The sequence below is a fragment of the Pristis pectinata genome, chromosome 3, assembly GCF_009764475.1.
Source record: "Pristis pectinata isolate sPriPec2 chromosome 3, sPriPec2.1.pri, whole genome shotgun sequence".
Taxonomy (NCBI): Eukaryota; Metazoa; Chordata; class Chondrichthyes; order Rhinopristiformes; family Pristidae; genus Pristis; species Pristis pectinata.
This window is the reverse complement of record NC_067407.1, coordinates 112,278,441-112,300,897: the sequence shown is the minus strand read 5'-3', so window position 1 is coordinate 112,300,897 and position 22,457 is coordinate 112,278,441. Positions and strand designations below refer to the sequence as shown.

Sequence of the window (22,457 nt, the reverse complement as noted above, 5' to 3'; positions counted from 1 at the left end):
CCTCCACTCTCTCTCTCTCTCAAGTAAGCCATTCCTCACTACACCAACACCTAATCCTTTTGTCTTTGCAAACTACAGCCCCAACTCCAACCTCCCTTCCCTCTTCAAAGTCCTTGAGTGTGGCGTTACCTTCTAAATCACTATCCAGCTTTTCCGAAACTCTGTGACTAAATCTCTTCAATTGAACCTCTTGCCCTGCCACACTATCTGAAGAATTATTAATGTCATAAATACTTTACAGTATTCAGTCATACCAGAAAACAAAATCCACAGTTCCTGCCAGAAACTCCATTCCTTAGCTGACGATTTCATCCCACTCCTTGGCAAACGTCTGGCTAAAGTTCAATCAGACCTGTTCACATTCTTGACCCAAAGATTCTACTGCATATCTTTGCCATCATACTGCCTAATTCCACTTCTGCGACATTGCTTGACTCCAGGCTAATCCTAGCTGATCTGATGCTGAATCTCACATCTGTGTGACTTTTCCAGTGCAGTCCAGACCAGCCTCCCACATTCCATCATCCATAATCTAGTGGTCATGTAAAATTTAAGTGCCTATATCCCAGCACATCTTGTCCAGCACCTCTTTGCTCGTTAATGTAAACTAGCTTCGGGTTGAGCAACACCTAAAATTTACATCGTTGTTTTCAAATTGCTCAAATGTGTCTTTCCAGCCCTACAACTGTCATACCCACCACTGTGGAACCGCTAACCCTCCTCCACCAAAGGATATCTACATCCTTTCAATCTGGGTTTCTTTGTCATCTCTATCATTGGTGGTTGTGCCTCCTTCTCCGGAATTCTCTCACCAAAACACCTTGCGTCACTATCTTCTCTTTTCTTCTTAAAATCACTCTTTGAAACCTGGTAATTTAGTTTGCATGCTTATATAAACGATCTATAACAATTTGTAATGAACGTCATAAGAATTAAACCTAAATTCTTATGTAATTACACCCAACTCACCTGTCTAAACTTTGCCCTTGCTTCTTTTTCTTTCATTCTTCCATGTGCAACTAAGTAATCAAAAACTTCTCCTACATTGCAAGGATGTAAAAGGAGAATGAAGCATGTTTACTGAATGCACAGTCTAATATTACACTTCTTCCCAAACATGTTCACTTTTCAGAGCTCTATTCAAATGAACTCTGAAAAGCAAAGCGATAGAAATATATCCTTCATCGCTTGCATTACACGTGCACTACAGTAGGCAGCTACAGCTTCCCAAAATTTGGATCCATTGTTCAGCGACCAAGGACAAATTTCAACCACAATGTCTTTTTGGCTAGCTTTATCACAGTCCATATTTGATGGACCCTAGAATTATGAATGCTATATTAAATGCACAGAGGAAGGAAGGTCTCATCTCCATTTAAAAGAGTGAAAATAACAACATGAAAGCTCACTGGAGATACTTGACAGGAAGACAGCGACTGAATTAATTTAGCACCAAATCAATGGGCAAACAATGCTGAGGAATATAACACAAATCCACTTTCATCGATTAGAATAGTACATGAACAATTTAGAAACAATCAACAGCAGGTGCACCACTCGGTTACTATGGGTGTAGGCAAGATTAGCAATACTACAAAAATTGCACTAGACAATTTGTTTCTAATTTCATGAAATAAACTGACAATAAGCAACAACTTATAGGTCAAGTGTGAATGGCAGGATAATGGAATTTTTCTAGTATTTCTTCAAATATATAAAAGGACAACCAATTTAAGGTAAAGTTCTTAAAGCTTTTTATTGGTTATGTTATATTAATCTCTATATGTTGTTCAACTGTTTAGCTATGAAGAGTGATCAAGGTTAACATATTGTACAGCCCTTCCCACTCATGGAAGCAAACCAACCCCCCTCCCCCCAGTAATTTCAGATTAACACCACACACAATTAAATACAAATTATCTTCTAGAATTTTTAAATAAAATAGTCTATGCTCATGCAAAAAATTAAAGTTAGAAGGGACTGATACAATTCAAGGTAAAGGTCTATCATGAGTTTTCTGTTTGAACTGTGTGCCTTCCTGACTGATCACAAAGCTGAACGGATATTTTATAGAAATTCACGGATCCAGAGGTTCACAGCTGGAATAGAATTTGAAAGAGTAGAATGTGACAGACTTACTTTTAAAATGGGACAATGCTTGAAAAACATAATACATATTGTGACAGTTTGATGTATCTGGTGTAACATTACTGCATTCCAAAGCTTTTTTTCCTGTAGATATTTTTAGATAAGATTTGATGCAATAGACACTTTGCTGGCATTAGAAATTCTACTGTCACACTACTTAAACATGATCTCACCCTACAATTTTCTGGGGCAGAGATCAAAAGGAAATTGCTAGAAAAAAAATTAGAGGATTTAGTTTTGCTAATGGATAAGAAACTCCTGTATACAACAGAGGAAAAAATATATACTGTATACCCATATTTGCTACTTTAAGATCATTTGACCCAAATTGATTTGTCATCTTTTAGTTATCATTTGCTGAGGATTACGATTCCAAGAACAAAATATAACTTTCAACTCTCAACTCAACAGAAAGTGCACAAGTATAAGATACACTAAAAATGTGAAGATTAAATAAAGTTAGTGTGCAAACATTAAAGGGAACTAATTTGCACAGAGAACATCATCAGGAGCACAAAGCAATAACTTAATTTCAACCATTTTTTTTCCAAAATAAACTAGTAATGATAAACTATTTACTTACTAATTTTCTAAGCTCGTCTTTCTACAATAGAGCTACAGCTACAGCATGACATCCTCGAGAAGGATTGCCTATTTTGGTATCAAACTATACTTTTAGGTGCCCTTAAGAGCTAAATTGGAACCAGGCTATTCTGGAATGCAAGACTCACAGAAGTCAAAGGGAGGGTATACCAAAAACTTAATTAAAAAAATCCAAAAGGGATAAAAGGCTGGAAGAGATAAATAACAATGCTGACAAAACATTGCTTTTGATTTTAAAAGTACATTTAACAGAACAACTACTTGAGGAAAGTCAGCATGCAAATCCAACATTATTTCAGTGAGATCTCCTTGTGGAAAACACGTACTTTGCCACAGTTATAAGAAACAGCCAAACCCTTAACTTACCCCCACTTGCATACTCCATAATTAAATACAGTGTCTTCTCAGTTTCAATTACTTCAAATAATTTCACTAGGAGAAGAGGAAAATATTGCTTATAAATAATACAAATGAAATAATTACTGAAAAAGTAATGACTGTGGGGATAAATTATTCTGATCACTGTTAGCAGCAACATCATAGTTCAGTCATAAAGCACATGTTCAAAAAGCAAAGTAACCAGTAAAAACAAAATCCTTGCTTTGAATTCATGAGTCATTATTGCATTTGAAAGATTTAAGCACCTAAACTGTGCTGCAGAATGTGGTTTTAAATTTTCCCTATTTCTTGTGTTTCAAATATACTTGAATTTTACCATAACCTTCACCATGATGAATTTGTGACCAGCTCTTCACAAATGTCAGTGTCATTCTGACCCAGAGTTTATTACATATGCCATTTCAGTGGTCCAAGATATTTTTTTAAGGTTTCATGCTTGAAAATAAATTTGCTTCAATATTTACGTGTGTATCCGAATCCACTAGTGCTCTGCAAAACACACATTTAAAAAATGAAAAAACAGAAACTGTTAAAAATATACAGCCAACCAGGCAGCATCAGTGGAGAGAGAAACAATATTTTGTTTCAGGCTGAAAACCTATCATCAAAACTGGGAAAGGTTAGAAATTGAAAATGTTTTAAATTGAAGAGAATGGGAATGGGTGGAGAGAACAAAAGAGATGCTTGTGATTGGCTGAAGGCCAAGACAGATTGAATGACAAGTGGTGGTTATGGTAGCAGTTGAGAGAGGGAGATAAAGGCTTGTAATCCCACATGCAGCTTGCAGGAGGCATTAATAATGGGAGATGAGAATGAAAGTAGCAGAGGGGAAAGAAAGAAAAACAATCTGAAAGAGGCAATACTAGAACTGTGGGATATGAACTGAAGCAGCAAAAGAAATCTGTAGATGCGGTGAACACCGTCACACTTTTCAGATAGCATCGACAGTGTTTCTGATCTCAAATATACCCATTTCCTACCCTCACCAGGTCCTGTGTCCTCTCATCCTCTCCTGAAACTGCCAATTTAATGATTTGAAATGTGGCTATTCTTCCACAGGATTTGAGCATCTTTGTGCATGTCAATCAGCAATCCTTCATTCCCCTGCCTAATTGGTGCAGCTAGCTATCATAATTGAGACAAATCCTGTTGTATTCATACATGCACACTCTTTTTAAAGAGTAAAACTCTTTTTAATTGACAAAATAGAGTTATTCATCAATTTCACCAGAGAAAGTAATAAGCCTAAAACCTGATAAATCCCATCGACAGTGATCAACATTCCAGAGTTATCAGGGAACTGGCTTTAGAGATAATGTATGCTCTGTTATTATCATCTTCCAAAATTCTATAAGATCTCGGAATAGTTCCTGCGGATTGGAGGGAAGTAAATGTGATCCCATTATGAAAGAAAGGAGGGAGAAAGATAACAGGAAACTACTGATCTGTTACCAGACAAGGCTCATAACATTGAGAAAATAATGACTGAGCGGAGTTGACATGGACTTATTAAAGGGAAACCATGTTTAACTAATCAACTGGACTACTTTGAGAATGTATCTAGCAAAGTGGTGTATTTGGATTTTTAAGAAGGATTTTGATAAGGTCCCACACAGGAGTTTGCCGAACAAAGGCAGAGCACCTGGCATTGGAGGTAATTTACGTGAGTGGATTGAGAGTTTGTTAACAGACAGAAAACAAAGAGTTGGAATAAACAAATGCTTCTCGGATTGTGAGGCTGTGACTGGCAGAGACCACTCTTTGGGCCACAGCTATTAATAACCTATATCAACAATTTGGCTAAGGGGATTAAATGTAATATTTCCAAGTCTGAGTCAGAATCAAAGAGTCTTAGAGTCATATAGCACAGATACAGGCCTTCCAGCCACCATGTCCATGCCAACCATCAAGTGCCCATCTATACTAATCGCATTCAGCAGTACATAGATCTTCTGTAATCTTCTATGCCTTGGTGATTCAAGTGTTAGTTCAAATAATTTATAAGATGTTGTTAGAGTACCTGTCTCCACCACCTTTTCAGGCAGTACTCAATTTTCTACCCTCGAGGGCTGTGAGGTCTTCATGGAGCATTGGTTTTATTTAAAACTGATTTTGTTGGATTTCTGGATATTGGAGGCATTGGGAGACATGGGGAAAGTTTATGACATATGTTATATCTTTAAGCATCTCAATGAACTGGAAAATAAGGTAGAGGCTGTGCATTGCTGATTATCTGACTAACAGTGAAAACTCCAGAAGAACATAGTTTACTGAAGCCATTTTATTCATATACATCACATTTCAGTGGACGGTGGACACTACTGCAATGGATTGTTATAAAAAGTCAAATCCAATAGTTTATGCCTGGATACAACTTGTTAGAAAAAAAACAAAAATACTTTCATCAATGCACCCTGTGTCCAATACTATTGTAAGATAAGGAAGTGCATGCAATGGTCCTCGTTGAAAGAAACATGAGATGTACATCCTACAGGCCACTATTGCAATCATGGACGGGAGTGTTTCTTAAAGAAAAACCTGCTACAATGGGACAGTAAGGGAGAATTTAAAAATTAGGGTTGTCCTCAGTTGGCCAATATGAATGTATTTTTCTGCTTTAAAAAAGGTTTTTAAGAAATTTCTGGGAGAATTTTTTAAACTAAGAGGAATGGCCTTGGATGCAAGGGTGACGTCTTTCCTAGGGAAAAACATGACCAAAAGCAAAGCTAAGTCAAAGGTAGTTTTGCCAGGATACTCAGAAAATAACAGCTTTCAGAAATGCAAAAAAGGAAAATCTATCAGGAAATTTACACACATGGTTGTCCCTCTATGAATTTGGGAGAAGCACATAGCGTTCCCAAATCTGCATTTAAATAGCATCTCTACTTCTCATTTCCCCCCAGACATAGCTGGAGCTGAGTTATTCAGTATTTCTCAACACCATCCAAAAGTTGAAGATTGTCCCTTAACATGTGGATAATCTTTGTTTAGTGACTGTTAATGAGAGTTTGGAGAATGTATACCATTAATTTTCCCTGCTTCCTGATGCTTATGTGCCTGGAAGAGTAAAAGAACACTTTGTAATTAAATAGTTCAGTTATTTCTGCGAGTGATAAAAGGATGTAGACTGCAAAATCCAAGTCTTTAAACATAAAGATAACCTAGAAATATCCAATAAATTATACATTTAGTGAAACTGCAATGAAAATGTTTGGTTGCTATATTAGTTCCATGTGTTGAGGCAGTAGGGTTTTAGCACTCAATGAAACTCAACTGTATATTAATTTTCCAAGAAAAACTTTAAGAACCAAATTGCATTAACTATTCTATATAAACAAACATTAAAAAAACTGGGATTCAATCTCTTACACTAGTCTTGATTTTCTAAACAAAAAAATACTGTATTAAAAAGCAATGCAATGAAAAGCAGACTTGGGAGGGGAGTGTGGGGAACCAAATCAGAAAAACAATATAAACTAAAGACTGAACATTTGAAACTCATGTCAGAGAAACATCTTACCATGCAACCCTTAAGATTTGCCATCTTTATTTCCCGAACGTCAAACACAATACCCTAATTTGATGTGCATTGTCCTCCTTAGCTACTTCAGAAGAGACCTTTCTATGACAGAGAACTAATTCACACTTAGTGTGATGCTGTTTTGTGATGCTAACACTTTGGCTAACTGGTGCCTGAAGAAAAAATCTGCACAATACTAAAATATACAGGAAGATTATATCCAATTTCTACACTGCTGTAATTTTAGCGAGCTATGTTGAATGTGGGCCTCAGTGCCTAGGGGCTCAGAATTCAGCTACACTCATCAGGGACATCTCTTATTTAAAGGAAAACACAGACACTTTGAATTTTAACTAAGGATTAAAGTAAATTTATAAAATTATGAGGGGCATAGATAAGGTAGATAGTCACGGCCTTCCCCCCCCCCCCAGGTAGCAGAGCCTAAAACTGGAGGACATAAATTTATGGTGAGAGGGTAAAGAATTAAAGGGGACCTAAGGGGTAAGTTTTTCCATACAGAGGGTGGTGGGTATATGGAACAAGTTGCCAGAGGAAGTGGTAGAGGCAGGTACAATTACAAAGTTTAAAAAAAAATTGGACAGGTATATGGATAGGAAAGGTTTACAGGGATAAGGGCCAAATGCAGGCAAATGGGATTAACTTAGACAGGCATTTTGGTCAGCATGGACAAGTTGAGCCAAAGGGCCTGTTTCTCTGCTGTATAACTCTATGAATCTAACTAACCCCCCTTCCTCCTCTAAACCAATGCACATCACTCACTACTCAGAGTCTCTGATAGTGAATTGCCACTGCCAGTGAAACAAAACCCAACCTGAGGCACTAGATTCAGAGCAGGCAGAAATTAGAAAGGAAACAAAGATGTTGGAAACAATGGAAAAGCTGATGAAACACAGAGCACATTACAAATATTTATCATATTTTGCATGGAGAATAATGGTGAACAGAACAGTAGAAATAAAAAATAAAACAGACGCTCTTATAGAAGAATACAAGTAATGGTTAATTAAAAGTTAATAATCTATATTTAGTACACATTCAAATATGATAAAAATACAATCTTACCTATATTGGGATGATTCAAAATCTTCATAATTCTTACTTCTCGAAAGAGCTATTAAAATAAAAATTGATGTTAGAATTGTGCATTTTCTTTAAAAAAACACTTTAGACTGCTCTCCATTTTAGCATAAACTTCTTAAATTCATTATGAAGCCATCGATATAACAGAGTACAATACAAGGGCCATCTACTTTTGATCCCTGATAGAAGACTGGGATTGGTGTCAAAACAAACATAATGCAGAACAGGGCAAATCAGTGTACTAATACATAAAGCTCTTTCACCTTTGCTACCTTGGTTTAAATCCAGCCCTAGGGAGGAATTTGCCTAATTCTGTTGCCTGCAAAGACACTTTAACACTGAAATGCAACTGTAAAGTAGCAATGTAATTGGTAGTTAGAAGATGATGCAACATTCAGGGCAAGAACTGTATTATAATTGGTAGCCAAGAAATAAGATTCTGTGCACATGTCATATAGTTTGCCTCTTAACTTTTAGGCTTGGCTGCAGGTATTCAAAAATGTAAATTGGACTGCAGCACCTGGAAACTATATGCAACCTACTTTCTTCCAAGATTAAGAAAAAAATTCCTTATCCTGCCTGTTCTATCCTAAAATTGATCGGTGTGGGCTGGCATGGATAAACTGGTTCTTTGTTACTGAACACAATACAGCATCCACCTAGAAACTTAGCAGGGTCTGTCAAGTGAATCTGAAACTCGACTGTTATTTGTCTCCGATGAGTATTTGCAATGTGATTGCACCTCAAATGAATTAAGGCAAACCAATCTCAATCTATTTCCAGTTACTGTGGGTTATCAACACAACTCAACGCATAAACTGAGACCATTCTCATTCATGTTTTTATCTCATGTCTTATTGCATTTCTCAGAAATGCCCCAAAATATTTCTTATTTAATGAACTACTTTAAAGCATGTTATCTATTCTCTGAGCCAACTTGTCAATCACACTGCACACAATAAGATCTCACAATGTCCAGTTAGTCTCATTTTGCATGGGTCATAAAGGTTGGCTCAAATTGCAAAAGTCCACCGTGTGTTTCTCAGAATAATGCCATTTATCCATTATATACACTTAAAGAGTTAGAAGAGATCTCAGAACAATGTCTTCTATAAAGAACCTTAATATAACTAGCTTGCACAGCATTGAAATATTAGATTGAGTGCTTCAGGATGTTCAATTCATGATTATCTGAATCTGGAGATAGTGTGCCATCATCCAACAAGAACATCAGGAAAGGGAAATGTATTGATTTATATATGTGTCCTAATACAGAGTTCTGAGGAAGGGATGTACTTAAGTTGCAACCAAGTTGTAGCAATAGAGATTTTTGGAGAAATTAAGAAGCAATAGAGAAAAATAAAAGCAAAAAAGAAGAAACAACTCACACCTTCACATATCTGCATCAATACTGATCCCAACTGCATGGGAAGTCACTACAAAACAGCATTCAACAGGTGCACAAGAGACTGCAGGTGCTGGAATCTGGAGCAATAAACAATCTGCTAGAGGAACTCTGTGGGTCGAGCAGCATCTCTTGGGGGGGTGGGGGTAGGAACTGTCAGTGTTTTACATCGAAACCCTGCATCTGGACTCAAGGAGCAGTAGAAACCACAGAAGAGGAGCAGTGAGACAATGTCTCACAGAACTCCCGAAGAAAAGAGAGGAGGAAAACTTCTTCAAAGTTGGCATGCCTTGAAGAGACTTTGCAGTGGAGTAGTTAAATGGAGACACAAAAGACTGCAGATGGTGGAAAGTGCATGAACATCAAATTCAGAATGAATTAAGCAGATAGCGTTGGCCAGTTACTCTCACAAGATTTTCTGCCAAACCCCAGTTTTTGGTTGTCTACTCCAGTTTAGCTTGCACCGGGCAAGCTTTACGTCCTTCTCAGCTGCAAAAAAAATCAGTTCATAAAACACTGAGGAAGTCAGAACTCACCATTATTATGCAATAAATGTGACAGCACCTCACAGAGCCCACACGTGCATTTACACACACAAATGTAGAAGCTGCAGCCCAATTTGTCCTTGATTCCTCAATAATAAGCGACTAAGGTCAACAAGAGTGAGTGTCCGCACACAGTAGAGCAAAATGAAAAGAAATTCCACTCCTCACATGATAGGTCAGGAAGATCTAAACACCATTTCTATTTCTGCAGAATGGAGATCCTCAGAAAAATGTATATTATGAGGAAGCAAACAAACCAAAATGCTGGAGGAACTCAACGGGTCAGACAGCATCTATGAAGGGAAATGAACAGTTGACGTTTCAGGCTGAGACCCTTCATCACGACTGGAAATGAAGAGGGCAGAAGCCAGAAATCTAAGGGTGGGGGGAGGGGTAGGAGGTGATAGGCGAGTCCAGGTGAGGGGGGAAGGGTAGGTAGGTGGCGGGGGGGGGGGGGGAGGGGTGGGGGAGTTGAAAGGGAAATGATATAAGAAGCTGGAAGGTGATAGGTGGAAGAGGCAGAGGGCTGAAGAAGGAAGAATCTGATAGGAGAGGACAGTAGGCCATGGAATAAAGGGAAGGAGGTTAGCAGGTTGTGAGGGCAGGGGAGGGGAAGAGAAGGGGTGAAGGGGCCACAGGAAAAGAGGGAAAACAAAGGATGGGGGGAGGGGATGAAGGCAAAAAGAGGGGGTGGTTACTGGAAGTTAGAGAAATCAACATTGATGCTATCAGGTTGGAGACTACCAAGCCGGAAAATGAGGTGTTGCTCCTCCAACCTGCGTCTGGCCTCAACATGACAGCAGAGGAGGCCGTGGACACATGTCAGTGTGGGAATGGGAAGTGCAATTAAATTGGCTGGCCACTGGGAGAGCCTGGCTGTTGCAGCAGATGGAACAAAGGTGCTCGACAAAGCAAACCCCCAATCTGCGTCGGGTCTCACCGATGTACAGGAGGCCGCACCGGATGCAATAAATGACCCCGATGGATTCGCTACCTCACCTGGAAGGACTGTTTAGGGCTCTGAATGGTGGTGAGGGAGGAGGTGTAGGGGCAGTTGTGACATTTGGCACAGTTGAAGGGATAAGTGCCTGGAAGAAGTCTGGGCTCTCCAAGTAAGGTGATATTCCACCAATATGGTCGTAAGTCACTCACATAATTGTTGCAGGGATTCATTCAATCACATGCTGTAATCAGTGCAAGCAGATCTGCCAATCATAAACCAATAACCAATACCAAAGTAGGACGTGGGTGACTTGTGTGCCTCAACTGAACTCCCTGAAGATTTTGGGTATACAATATTGATGGTGATGATTACAATGTGGAGAGGATCACTTAGTTTTCATCGCCATCTTCTTCCTAGTCGTCCAGGTTCTTCTCCATGGCCTCAGGTACCCGGTGTCCTTGCTGCTCATCCTCTGGCATCAGCTGCTATCTTCAGGTTGCAATGTAGAGCAGTGCACAACAATGAAATCTGCACATCCACTTGGTGTGTACTGAAAGGCCCTCTTGGCCTGATGCATGCAACAAAATCTTACGGAAGTTAATCCTGGTACTACCCATTACTATCGTGGTACTCATGTGGCTTTTGTTATATCTACACTCGGTGTCTGTAGTTGGACAGTGTGCTGGTCTGAGCAGCCAGTGAAGGGGACGGCAGTACTTTTTGCCCAGGATCCATCTTGGTTGTGGGTCTCCCTCAGGGTGAAAGAAATGCTGACAATTCCCATTTTCTGAGATGCCACTTGTTCCTCACTGATGTAAAGTAGATGAACTCAGTTCTATGCAAACACACTGCCAGGATGATCTCACTGATGAGAGCAAATTGGGAGAAGCTGCAGAGATCTGGTGTGCCTGCCTGGATAAATCTGTGACAAGGACATTGAGTCCAGGCATGAGAGCACAGCTGAAGGTCTTCCTCAGAATCCCACATATCTCTGTAATTGAATGCTTTGGAAATCTAGAACCAGTGAATGCATTGTTCATTAGGGAGGTCTAGGTTGGTGTGGCATCTCTTAAAATTTTCTGGGAGTTGGCACTTCACTGATAGACATGTCTTGGGCAACTGTCCCATGATCCCTGACTCACCCAGGGTGGTGATCATGACACCTCTGGTAATGTGGTCCTGCCAGAGAGATCACAACTGAAGCAGCCATGCAACGAGCACCTCTGTAGATACATGATAGAGGAAAAACTCCACTCCCAGCTCCAATTTACATTGGTAGAGGCAGAAATGAACGTTTGGTGAATAACAACATCACTAGGTTTGCACCTGACATGAGGAAGAAGTCAGCCATACTAACATGGATTGTGCACAGAAGTGCGAGTCCAATTTCACATTTGGAGTGATTTCACCTGGAAATATTTGCTACTCTGGGCAAGATTGAATTTTGTCCAATCAATGCTGAAAAACAGGCACTACACGATCCAATTACTGGGCTTATATGTCACAGTATATATTTTTCAATCTGATTGGGAGAAGTGCCGTTCTGGTGCACACTGCAGACTCTGTCTAGAGGACATTGTGCTGGAAATGGTCCAGCTGGATAAATACAGCAAGTTGCTGCTCAAATACTCACAAAATGTCTGTGGGCAGCTGTCAGCATGATGAACATCTAGTTTCATTCCTTTATCCTTCTGCAAAATCTGGATAACTATTTTGTTATTGTAACTATGCAAATAGTTCATGTAAACCTTTAGGTTACAAAGATCAATCAAGCTTCTTTACAAGGCACTGCAAGTATAGTTGCGATCCTATCCTATACGAAGAGAGAAAAAAGACAGGGGCAGCACTGAGGCATTCCTCCACCCAGATTCATTCCTGACTCCCGGTACTGTCCGGAATTTGCATATTCTCCTGTTAACCACATGGGTGTACTCTGATTTCCTCCCACATCCCAAAGATGTGTGGGTTGGTAAGTTAATTGGCAATTGTAAATTATCCCTAATGTAGGAGGGTCATAGGAGAATCATGGAGAGTTGATAGGCACATAAGTATGATAAAGGTGACATAATTGGAAGAATCAGATTGATAGGATGGCCGAGATCCGGCACAGACTGGATGGGTTGACTGGCTTTTTCTATGTCGTAAGAAAATATTATGATTCCAATAATTCCAACTTCCCCTACTTCAAAAATTTACCTTTTTAAAAAGTTACCTGAACTACTTTTCTACTTTGCTGCATTTTCTGGTTTTCTTGCATATTAAAATGTCTGTCAATACTAGCTGTTGCCATTAATTTTGAGCTTGGAGCCTGTGCTCAACTACTTGCCTCTGACTGGTTGAAAAACTGCTGCAAAGGAGTTTCCTTTTTCAAATAGTCAATCAATAACACTATTAATCATTAGCTTATTTTGAAATATTTAGAGCTACCAATAAGAAAACTAGTATGTCAAGCTAATTAACATTTAAGATTGAATAAACTGTCAACACTACATCAATACTACTTCAAAATATGTTTATTGACGAAAACAAAATTCTTATCATTGCAGGTGACATTGTACAATGGGATTTTATTCTTAGGCATTGCAATTTCCATAGGAACTCGTAACTTTTGACCAAAGGTTGTGATTGCTCCTGTGTAATAACAAGCAATAATGTACATCGATTTAGTTCATGTAAACCTCCAGGTTACAATCAACCTTCTTTACAAGGCACTGAAAGCATGGTTACTATATTTGCTAACAACAAAAAGGTGTGTAGGAAAGTAAGTTGTGACGAGCACACAAGGAGGAATATAGCTGGGTTAAGTGAAAGGATAAAGATCTGGCCATGGAGTATAACGTTAGAAACTGTGAAAATGTCTATTTTAGCAGGAAATACAAAAAAAAGCACATTACCCAAATGGTGAAAGACTGCAGAGCTCCGAGAAGCAGAAGGATCCTTGTGCTCCACTACACAATTCACCAAAGGTAGAGCAAGTAATCAGGAAAATTAACAGTGCTATTGTTTATTGCAAAGATAACTGAATATAAAAATAGAGAGGTTATGCTTCAATTGTTATATGGCATTGGTGAGATCACATTTGGAATACTGTGTTCAGTATAGTGTATCCTTCCTCAGTGTTCAGCACATTTAAGGAATGATAGAAACATGTTGGGAGTTGGGAAGGATCAAGGAAGCTGTACTAGACTGATATCTGGAATGGACAGGGTGACTTACGAGGAAAGGTTGGACAGGCTAGTCTTGCATCTGTTCAAGCTCAGAAGAATGAGAGGGGACTTGATTGAAACATACAAGATCCTGAAGTTTCTATACATAGTAGATATGAAGACGGCCTTTTCTTTTGTAGAATCTTGAACTAGGAATCATCAAAACACTCTTATGCAGAGCAGAGTTTTTGAATAGACTCAAAGCTAAGGTGGACAGATCCTTGTGTGGTGAAAGGTTACACAGTTGACAGGAATGGATAATTGATCTGGCATGAGCTTACTGAAGGGGAAAACAAGCCTGGGTGAGGGAGGGGAGAGACTGCAGATGCTGGAATCTAGATGAAAAACACTATCATGCTGGAGGAACTCAGCAGGCCAGGCAGCATCCGCGGAGAAAAGCAGGCAGTCAATGTTTCGGGTCAGGACCCTTCTTCAGGGCTGAAGATAGGAAAAGGGGAAGCCCAATATATAGGAGGGAAAAGCAGAGCAGTGATAGATGGACAAAAGAGGGGAGGTGGGGTGGGCACAAGGTGGTGATAGGTAGATGCAGGTAAGAGCTAGTGATAGGTAGGTGCGGGGGAGGAGGGGAGAGCAGATCCACCGGGGCATGGGTCAAAGGTAAGGGGAGAAAAAAAAGGGGGGGTAGAAAAAAGAGAGAGAGAGGATACGAAAGGGAAGAAAAGAAGAAGCATGGTTGGGGGTGTGTGTGGGGAAGAGATGTGGAGATTACTTAAAGTGAGAGAATTCAATGTTCAATGGGTGAGAGAGTGAGGTGGGGTGGCCTGCTCTTGCTTCTAATTCATATGTTCACATATATCTCTGAAATGTAATTATCAGTAAATACTGTAAGCATTGAAAATATGGTAGCATTCTCAGCTCTGAACTAACATTTTAAGGTCCTGTGTCACTGGCACTACTTCACTGACAAGGTGAGGATCAGTCATGTAACCAGATTGTCAATGTGTGCTCTGTTAAGTATAAAGCTGAAAAAATTGTAGTTTCATCTATTTAATCAGAAGAATAATAATCTACCTGGTGCAATTGAGGGAAAAAATATTCAGTTCCCATATAAAAAACAAAATGAGCATACTCCTGAAATATAAGGGGATCTTTCTTACAGTTGCAATTCTTCAATGGCCCTTGTTATTGAGAAACTATTTATCATAATCATCATAACAAATGTCAATTCTGTGTGCATTATTTTCAAAAATAAAACATCCTGCAATTCAGTCAGCATTTTTTGGTAACAGGATACCAACTGAGTTTGGGCTTGTGGTGGATTATGACACCACCCTCTCTTGAATAAAATACATAACTGAATTCACTGAGGCTCATGTGCACACCATACATCACTACTCCCAGCTCAGCCTGGTCCTTGGATCCACAAACTCTCAAGAACCTCTGGAATCTTCTATCTAAACTTCTGATTATGAAATGCTGCAGCTATGTAGGTACAATGAAAGTAGATGAAAGAGTAAAATAACCACTCCAAACTTGTAGAAGAAAGGTCACATTTTTTTCTTTTGTCGAAGGTACAATTTAGTTACAGGGGGTCATAAGGATTGTTTCAAATGACTGATGAGAGAGTCAAGCATGACAAGCTTTGCGCATGACATCTGGGAATTTGCAGACATCACCAATGTTCGTGTTTCGTTACCAGGATCAAGACACAAGGCAAAGGAAGTGACAAAGAATGAACTTTTCAATTTACTGGACCAATTGCAAAAGGAGATGCAGGAAGAATTAGGTCTGCAGTCACAGAAGTTAAAACATTGGCTATGGAGAGCCAGGACAGTACAGTATTCTGCTTTGCCTCTTATTGATCAGAGGCAGCTGCATTCATCTCAATTATCTTGAAGTATTCTCTGGAGTGAAGTCACATGCCATAGTTTGACTGGAGTTATAAATGGATTTTCAAAAGACAAATCTTAGTGACCCTTAAATTTCTGATAATGGTTTCATTTTTTTGTGTATTGAACATGAAAGTAGATTTACTGGTCATGATAATACAGTCCTAATATGTGATATAAAGTCTTTTGCTCTGAGGGACGTTTTCTTGGCCACAGTAAATATATGTATAAGGGAATGATCTTAAAAGATTTTCCGTTCTAAGTAAATTTGTTATGTTATTTGTACTGTAGATTGGTATACAAGTTTTGTTTATATTTTAAACATTTATGAAGTGTTGCTGTTACCTTGCAAGCTCTGAATGTAGATCAACTAAGCTTGCTGCAATAATGGCTTTACCACCATCTGATGAAGGAAATATATGAGCATATTAGAAGCTATAAACCAGCAATATACAAGTGTACTACAGTGGGACCGTTAAGTACCTTATAGCATGTATACAAAGAAAATGTCAGATAGCTTATTCTTGGTGGATGGTGTGAATTGCTAGATTGGCTGATATATTAGATTTTCATTATTTTCACATCACTGCTCCACAAAATATGCTGATGCTTTGCATGATGCAGCAGTATTATTTCATGTATACTGAATTATTATTGGCATCAGAGGAATGAGACTAAGAGTGGGAAGAAATAATATGAGCCAGCTTTTATTCAGCCAGGCTCTGTAACTGGATTCTAGAATGGCTGGTATTGATACTAGTTCACTCCTAAAACAAAAAAAATGTGCAACGTGATCAATACACTGAATGATTATCAGCCGCATCTCCCTTTCACTCATTGGAAGTAACATTGCTAAATGTATTTTAGGAATTATATCACGGCTTTTAATTGAGAGAAAAGTTGCCATTGGAAATTGATGATTCAAGTCCAGGCTTTCGATCACAATCATTAACAGTCTTTTTAACATCTTTATCGACTTCCTAGGATACTATTTTTATTTTTTCCCATATACTTGCCTTTTCCTGCCTTCAATAAAGTCATGCAGCACAGAAACAGGCCCTTCAGCCTACCATGTGCATGCTGACCATCAAGTATCAATCTGTACTAATCACATTTACCAGTACTTAATCTGTAATCTACTCTGATGGTCCATAGCCGTATCACTTCCAGCACTTATCACCATTGTCACAGTGCAATTATATGAACAATATCTATTTTGGCATCCTTATAACAGGCATGATTTAAGTCAATGGATTTAAAGTTATTCAGAGACTATTTTGAGTCTGCAGTAATCTGGATTATACTCTTCCGATAAACATAGATCTACAAATCTCAGTGACAAATGCACAAATTACACATTTCTATATCCAGCTTCATCTAGTCCCAGAGGCCACAAACTCAAAATATCAACAGACTCCTAAGGAATGATGCCCTAACTTGTGAATGTTATTGCTATCCACAAAAGTAAAGGAAAGGCCATCATTGTAGAATGTTTATGATACAGGGAAGACTTATGGAAACAAACCTGAATGAGGAGTCGGAAAAGTCTGCCAATTAAAGAGAAGGTAAACTAGAAGACAAACATTTTTTTCATCAACGCATATGAAAAACAATGAAATACATCTACTGAAATTTTAAATTCCAAAATGCCAGTCTGAGCAAAATATTGACATAAAAATTTCTAATTTTCAAAATAATATGAATACGTTTAACCATTGGTTAATCCTTTCAGTTTCTGATGCTTCCTTTAATTGATTTTCATGTTGATCACATCACAGCAACCTTGTGGTTTGAAAATGTGGACAACATTCCAGGATGCATCAGTAACATTTACTCAGCCCAGTCCTTTCTCTTCACCCTTCAGCAATGTTTGGAATAACAGCTTTTATTTTAATGTGATGAAAATTTTCTAGGCTTTATTCAGGCAAGCATTTTTGAGAGTAATTTTTTTTGAAGAAAGGAGATTGTATACGTTTGTGTATCAGCACAGAAAGAAAGACTTGCATTTTTCTGGGCATTGCTTGCTAGGCCAGCATTTATTGTCCATTCTTTACTGCCCTTGACAACGTCGTGGTAAAAGCCTTCTTGAACTGCTACAGTCCTTCATTTGAAGGTACAATATTGTTGGGGCATGATTGCCAGGATTTAGAATCAGCACCAATGAAGGAGAGGTAATATATTTTCAAATGAGGATGATGTGCAACATCAATGGGTACAGGCATGTGGTGTTGTCAGGCATGTTTTTGAACTGCTTGCCATCTTTACTGGTGGAGGTCACAGATTTGTGAGATACTGTTGGAGTTGCCTAGGTGTGTAAATCAGTGCATCTTGTAGATGGGGGCTCACACTGCAATCACCGTGCACTGGTGGTGAAGGGAATTAATGTGGATGGGGAACCAACCAAAAAGGCTGCTATGTCTATATCCAAGGCTGCATGGTGTTGAGCTTCCTGAGAGTTGCTGGAGCTACATTCATCCAGGCATGTGGACGTTATTCCATCTACATTCCATTCTGTCCTATGCTTTGTAGATAGTGGAAAGACTTTGTGCTGCTGAGAAGTGAATCACTTGCTGCAAAATAACGAACAATGGACCTGCTCTTTAAGCCACAGTATTTGTGGTTGATCCAGCTGAGTTTCTGGTCAATAGTGACCCTCACTCCACTAAGATTTTTGATAGTGAGGGACTTCATGACAGCAACATTATTGAATGTCAAGGGTAGATGCTTAGAATCTCACATTTTTGAGGCGGCCTTTTACTGACACTCTCATGGTACGAATGCTATTTGCCACTTTCCAGCCAAAGTTGGAATGTTGCCACATGCATATGTAGACAACTGCATTTGCTGAGGAGATGAGGACAGAATTGAACAATATGCAATCACAGAACAATCCCATTTCTGACCTTGGGATGGAAGCATGGTCATTAATGAAGCAGCTGAAGATGCTTGGGAATGGAATGATTGCCTCTAATAACCACATCCACCTTCCTTTGTACATGGCATGACTCCAGCCACTGGAGTGTTTTCCTTTCGGTGTTCGTTGTTGTCAGTTTTATAAGGCACACATGCTACATCGATGTCATGGGCTCTCAACTTATCTCTGGAACTCAACTCTTTGGTCCACATTTGGACCAAGGCTGTGACAACTTCTGGAGCCAAGTGGTCTTGACAAAACCCAAACAGGTACTGGTGACTGGGTGTTGCTTTATAGTACTGTTGACATCACCTTCCATCACTTGGCTGATTGAACGTGGACTGGTTGGGCAGCAATTAATCAGACTGAATTTATTCTGTTTCTGAAACAGACATACCTGGGCAATATCCACATTTGATGAGTTGATGGCCGAGTTATAATGGCATTTGTACTGGACCAGCCTGGCGAGAGGTGCAGCTAGTTCTGGAGCGCAGTTGTTCAGTACTAAAGCCGGGATCTTGCCTAATCCCATAGCCTAAACTGTATCCAGTGTACTCAGCTGTCTTTTGATATCACATGGAGCGAATCAAATCACTGCTAAATAACTTCAGTTATGGTGGGGGTCTCAGGAGAAAACAGAGACGGATCATAAACTCGGTACCTGTGGCCAAAAACAGTTGTGAATGCTTCACCCTTGTCTTTAGAATGCACGTGCTGGGCCTGCTATCATTGAGGATAGGGTTGCTCTTTATACAGATCCTTTTCACAACTCTTTCAGCACTCCACAAAAATCTTAAAACATGACTAGTAGTTTCCTACTTGGATGTGTTGGAGCCTCACTGTCCACCATATCTATACACAATTAGTTGATGAGCTAGAAAAGCTACAAATCCAAGTTCACAGACTACGTAAAAGTTTGGTGCACTGTGTATTAAAGTATAAAATTACAAACAAGTATAATACATTCGATGATGGGCAAAGTTTTAGAAAATTGATTACAATGCAAGCAAAGGTTAAATAATCCACTTTGGACTAAAAAGAGAAAGAACAGAATGCTTTCTAAAATGCTAGAAATGGAGATGCAAAGAAGCAAAGCTCTTCTGTATAGGTTATTAAAATGCCACAGAAAATAACCTAAAATACTCATGAAATCTTGGTCTTTATAAGCTCAATAAAGGTTTCATGGCCTTGTAGAGAATGCAGCAAAGATTTATCAGGATGACAATTGGACATCAATGATTACATTAAGTGGAACAATTACACAAACCTAAGTAGTATTCCCTCAACTTTGGTAGGTTCAGGGATAATTTGAACCTGAATTCAAGGGATTTCCCTGATATCCAGATTTCCAGATACTGGGAAACTGTGTACATTTGTTTGGGACAGTCTCAATGGAAGTCATTAGAGTCAGGCTATCCACAAATGAAGAAAGAAAATACTATCACACGCGAAGGGTGGTATTGGTTTACAAAGAACTTCAGGAAAAGGGATTAATTTTGTTAACATAAAAGAATTAAGGAATGTGCAGCAAACATGAGTATGTGAGGTTTGTTGAGGGATCAGCCATGATTGCATTAAAATATAGAATTCTCTTAAGGAGTTGAATGTTTTACTCTGGTTTCAATGTTCTTATTGGTGTCACAAGATCTCTGCTGATTAATGATATATTTGATGTCAGCAGCTTTCACTGGCCCAATTACTGGTTCCTAGTTTAATCAGAAATCTGAATGACAGCCTCTTGCATTAACACCAGTTATTAGGTTAAATGGCAACTCCAAACTGCCCCTGGTGCAGGTGGGTGGTAGGAGACATTAAAGGGAAAGTGAGGCAGAATAGGTTACAGGAAAATAAGGGAGTGAGTGAGTGTGTGTGCGTGCGTGATGTGCTGCAGTACAGTGGAATTGCTCAGAGGCCAAATGGTCTCCTGATATGTCAAGGAAATATGAAATCATGCTCTAGTTAAGTGCTCTGATTGAACACAAGCCTAAGTTATGCAATTTAAAACTCATGGAAATTACAACAGTGTTTAGTTTCCAGCATTTTCTTGTCCTGGTTTTCAAGAGGAAGGCTTCAGTTGAATTAATGGCAACCAGCAGTCAAATTCAGAACTAATTTGAATGTGGCAAACCTGCATGGCCTCGGTGAAGAAAGATGTATATAAAAATCAAGTTAATAATTCACTTTAGCACTCTAGTAAATGAATATAGACAAAATTCCTTTTTGAAAGCTATTTTCAGAGCTGTTCAGGCAGCTCACAATTTTAACACACAGGGAAGTGAAAAATAATATTTCATTACATTCAGTGAGGACTGTAGAAGTATTGTCCCTGAGACAGCAGGGAGCAGAATGATGTAATCAAATCACAACACAAAAAAAAACTGCAGATGCTGAAAATCTGAAATAAAAACAGAAAGTACTGTAAAGCTCAGCAGGTCAGGCAGCATCTATGGAGAGAGAAAAAAAAATCAGTGATCATCTGATGAAAGATCATTGACCAGAAACATTAACTCTTGTTTCTCTCTCGGTAGATATTTTCCAGTTTATTCCAGTTATTTTCTGTTTTTACTGCTGTAACCAAATGTTATTTTATCAGTGCCCATGCCAACAGCTCTTCCAAACATAAGAAAATAGGTGCAGGAGTCAGCTACTGGGCCCCTCGAGCCTGATGAACTCTCACAGGGCTTGGTTGATTGGGACATGGTCACCAGGATTTGGTGAGTTTAGGAGATGTGACTGAAAGCTTGACTAAGGAAATAGGTTTTGGAGATAAGCTTGAAAGGATTAGATTCTGTTTTCATTTTTAAGTGACTAAATAGCAACAGGCTCCAGACATGTCCAGAAGAATGAAGTTTTATCATAGTCATAGACATAGAATATAATTTTCAATATTGATACAAAGTGTTTCTAAACTATAGCAGGCTGTAAACCTAAGTGGAAGGATTCACATACAGAGTTGTAGTTTGGTAATGTGGCATATGGTTAGGAAGTGGGTGAAAATAACATTCAAGAACTTTAAAGAAAAGTTTAGAAATACCATCTGTCTTCATCTGCAAGGATAGAATGGCCAAAGTAATAAATAGATTACCACTTCCGTAGGGAAATAAAAAAAACCAAAGGGCCAAAATATAAGTTGGCACCAGTGAATCAAGTCAATAATTTAGGAACGACTACTTTACCCAGAGACTATGGCACCATGAGCAGCAGTTGAGATAGACAACATTTTAATGGAAGATAGAAAAACAGATGAAAGGGAAAAGAATACGTTATGCTGGTGGAGTGAGATGAAGAGGGGTGAGAAGACACTGTTTATGGTGCGTGAACACTGATGTGGACAATTTAGTTTGTTTCTAAACTTTACATTTTATGTAATTCCATGTTAATACTTTGGATTAATTTCAATAACTGGTTATTCAGCCAGTTTTTACAATTTTTGGCATATTACTCAAGTTTTTATCTCGTACCCTTTCCAAGTGACTTCATTTGAAGACTGCACAAAGAGTCTGTCCAGAACCAATTGTTTATTCTGTCATGATTTAATGAACAGAAGATATGCACAATTCAAAAATACATTGTTGAATAGTAAACTATGTAAACTTAGAAACTCGGTTAACTTGGAACTAATGTGGCAATGATCCAGATTTTGCAGTTTTAACAGGGGAACTATCAAAATTTGCAGCCATATTATTACTATGACAATGATGATATTAAACCAATAATAAACCACTACCAATATTTGCAGCCTGTTTTTTGTCATCACAGAAATCCACTGAGTGGTAATTCTAAGAGAAAAAAAAATCTCAACTCTGTCTTAAATGGGCAATCC

At 38.8% G+C, this 22,457-nt stretch overlaps 1 protein-coding gene across 2 annotated transcripts in view; it reads right to left on the bottom strand.

The window, feature by feature from the left end:
- Nucleotides 1–22,457, bottom strand: part of mark1 (MAP/microtubule affinity-regulating kinase 1) — a 145,855-nt gene that overhangs the window by 36,773 nt on the left and 86,625 nt on the right. For both annotated transcript variants that reach the window (XM_052012057.1, XM_052012056.1), the window contains exons 5-7: nucleotides 7,754–7,802; nucleotides 3,118–3,183; nucleotides 970–1,040 (exon numbers count right to left, since the gene is read on the bottom strand). In XM_052012057.1, coding sequence (XP_051868017.1) covers nucleotides 970–1,040; nucleotides 3,118–3,183; nucleotides 7,754–7,802 — 186 coding nt within the window. The remainder of the gene's footprint in view (nucleotides 1–969; nucleotides 1,041–3,117; nucleotides 3,184–7,753; nucleotides 7,803–22,457) is intronic.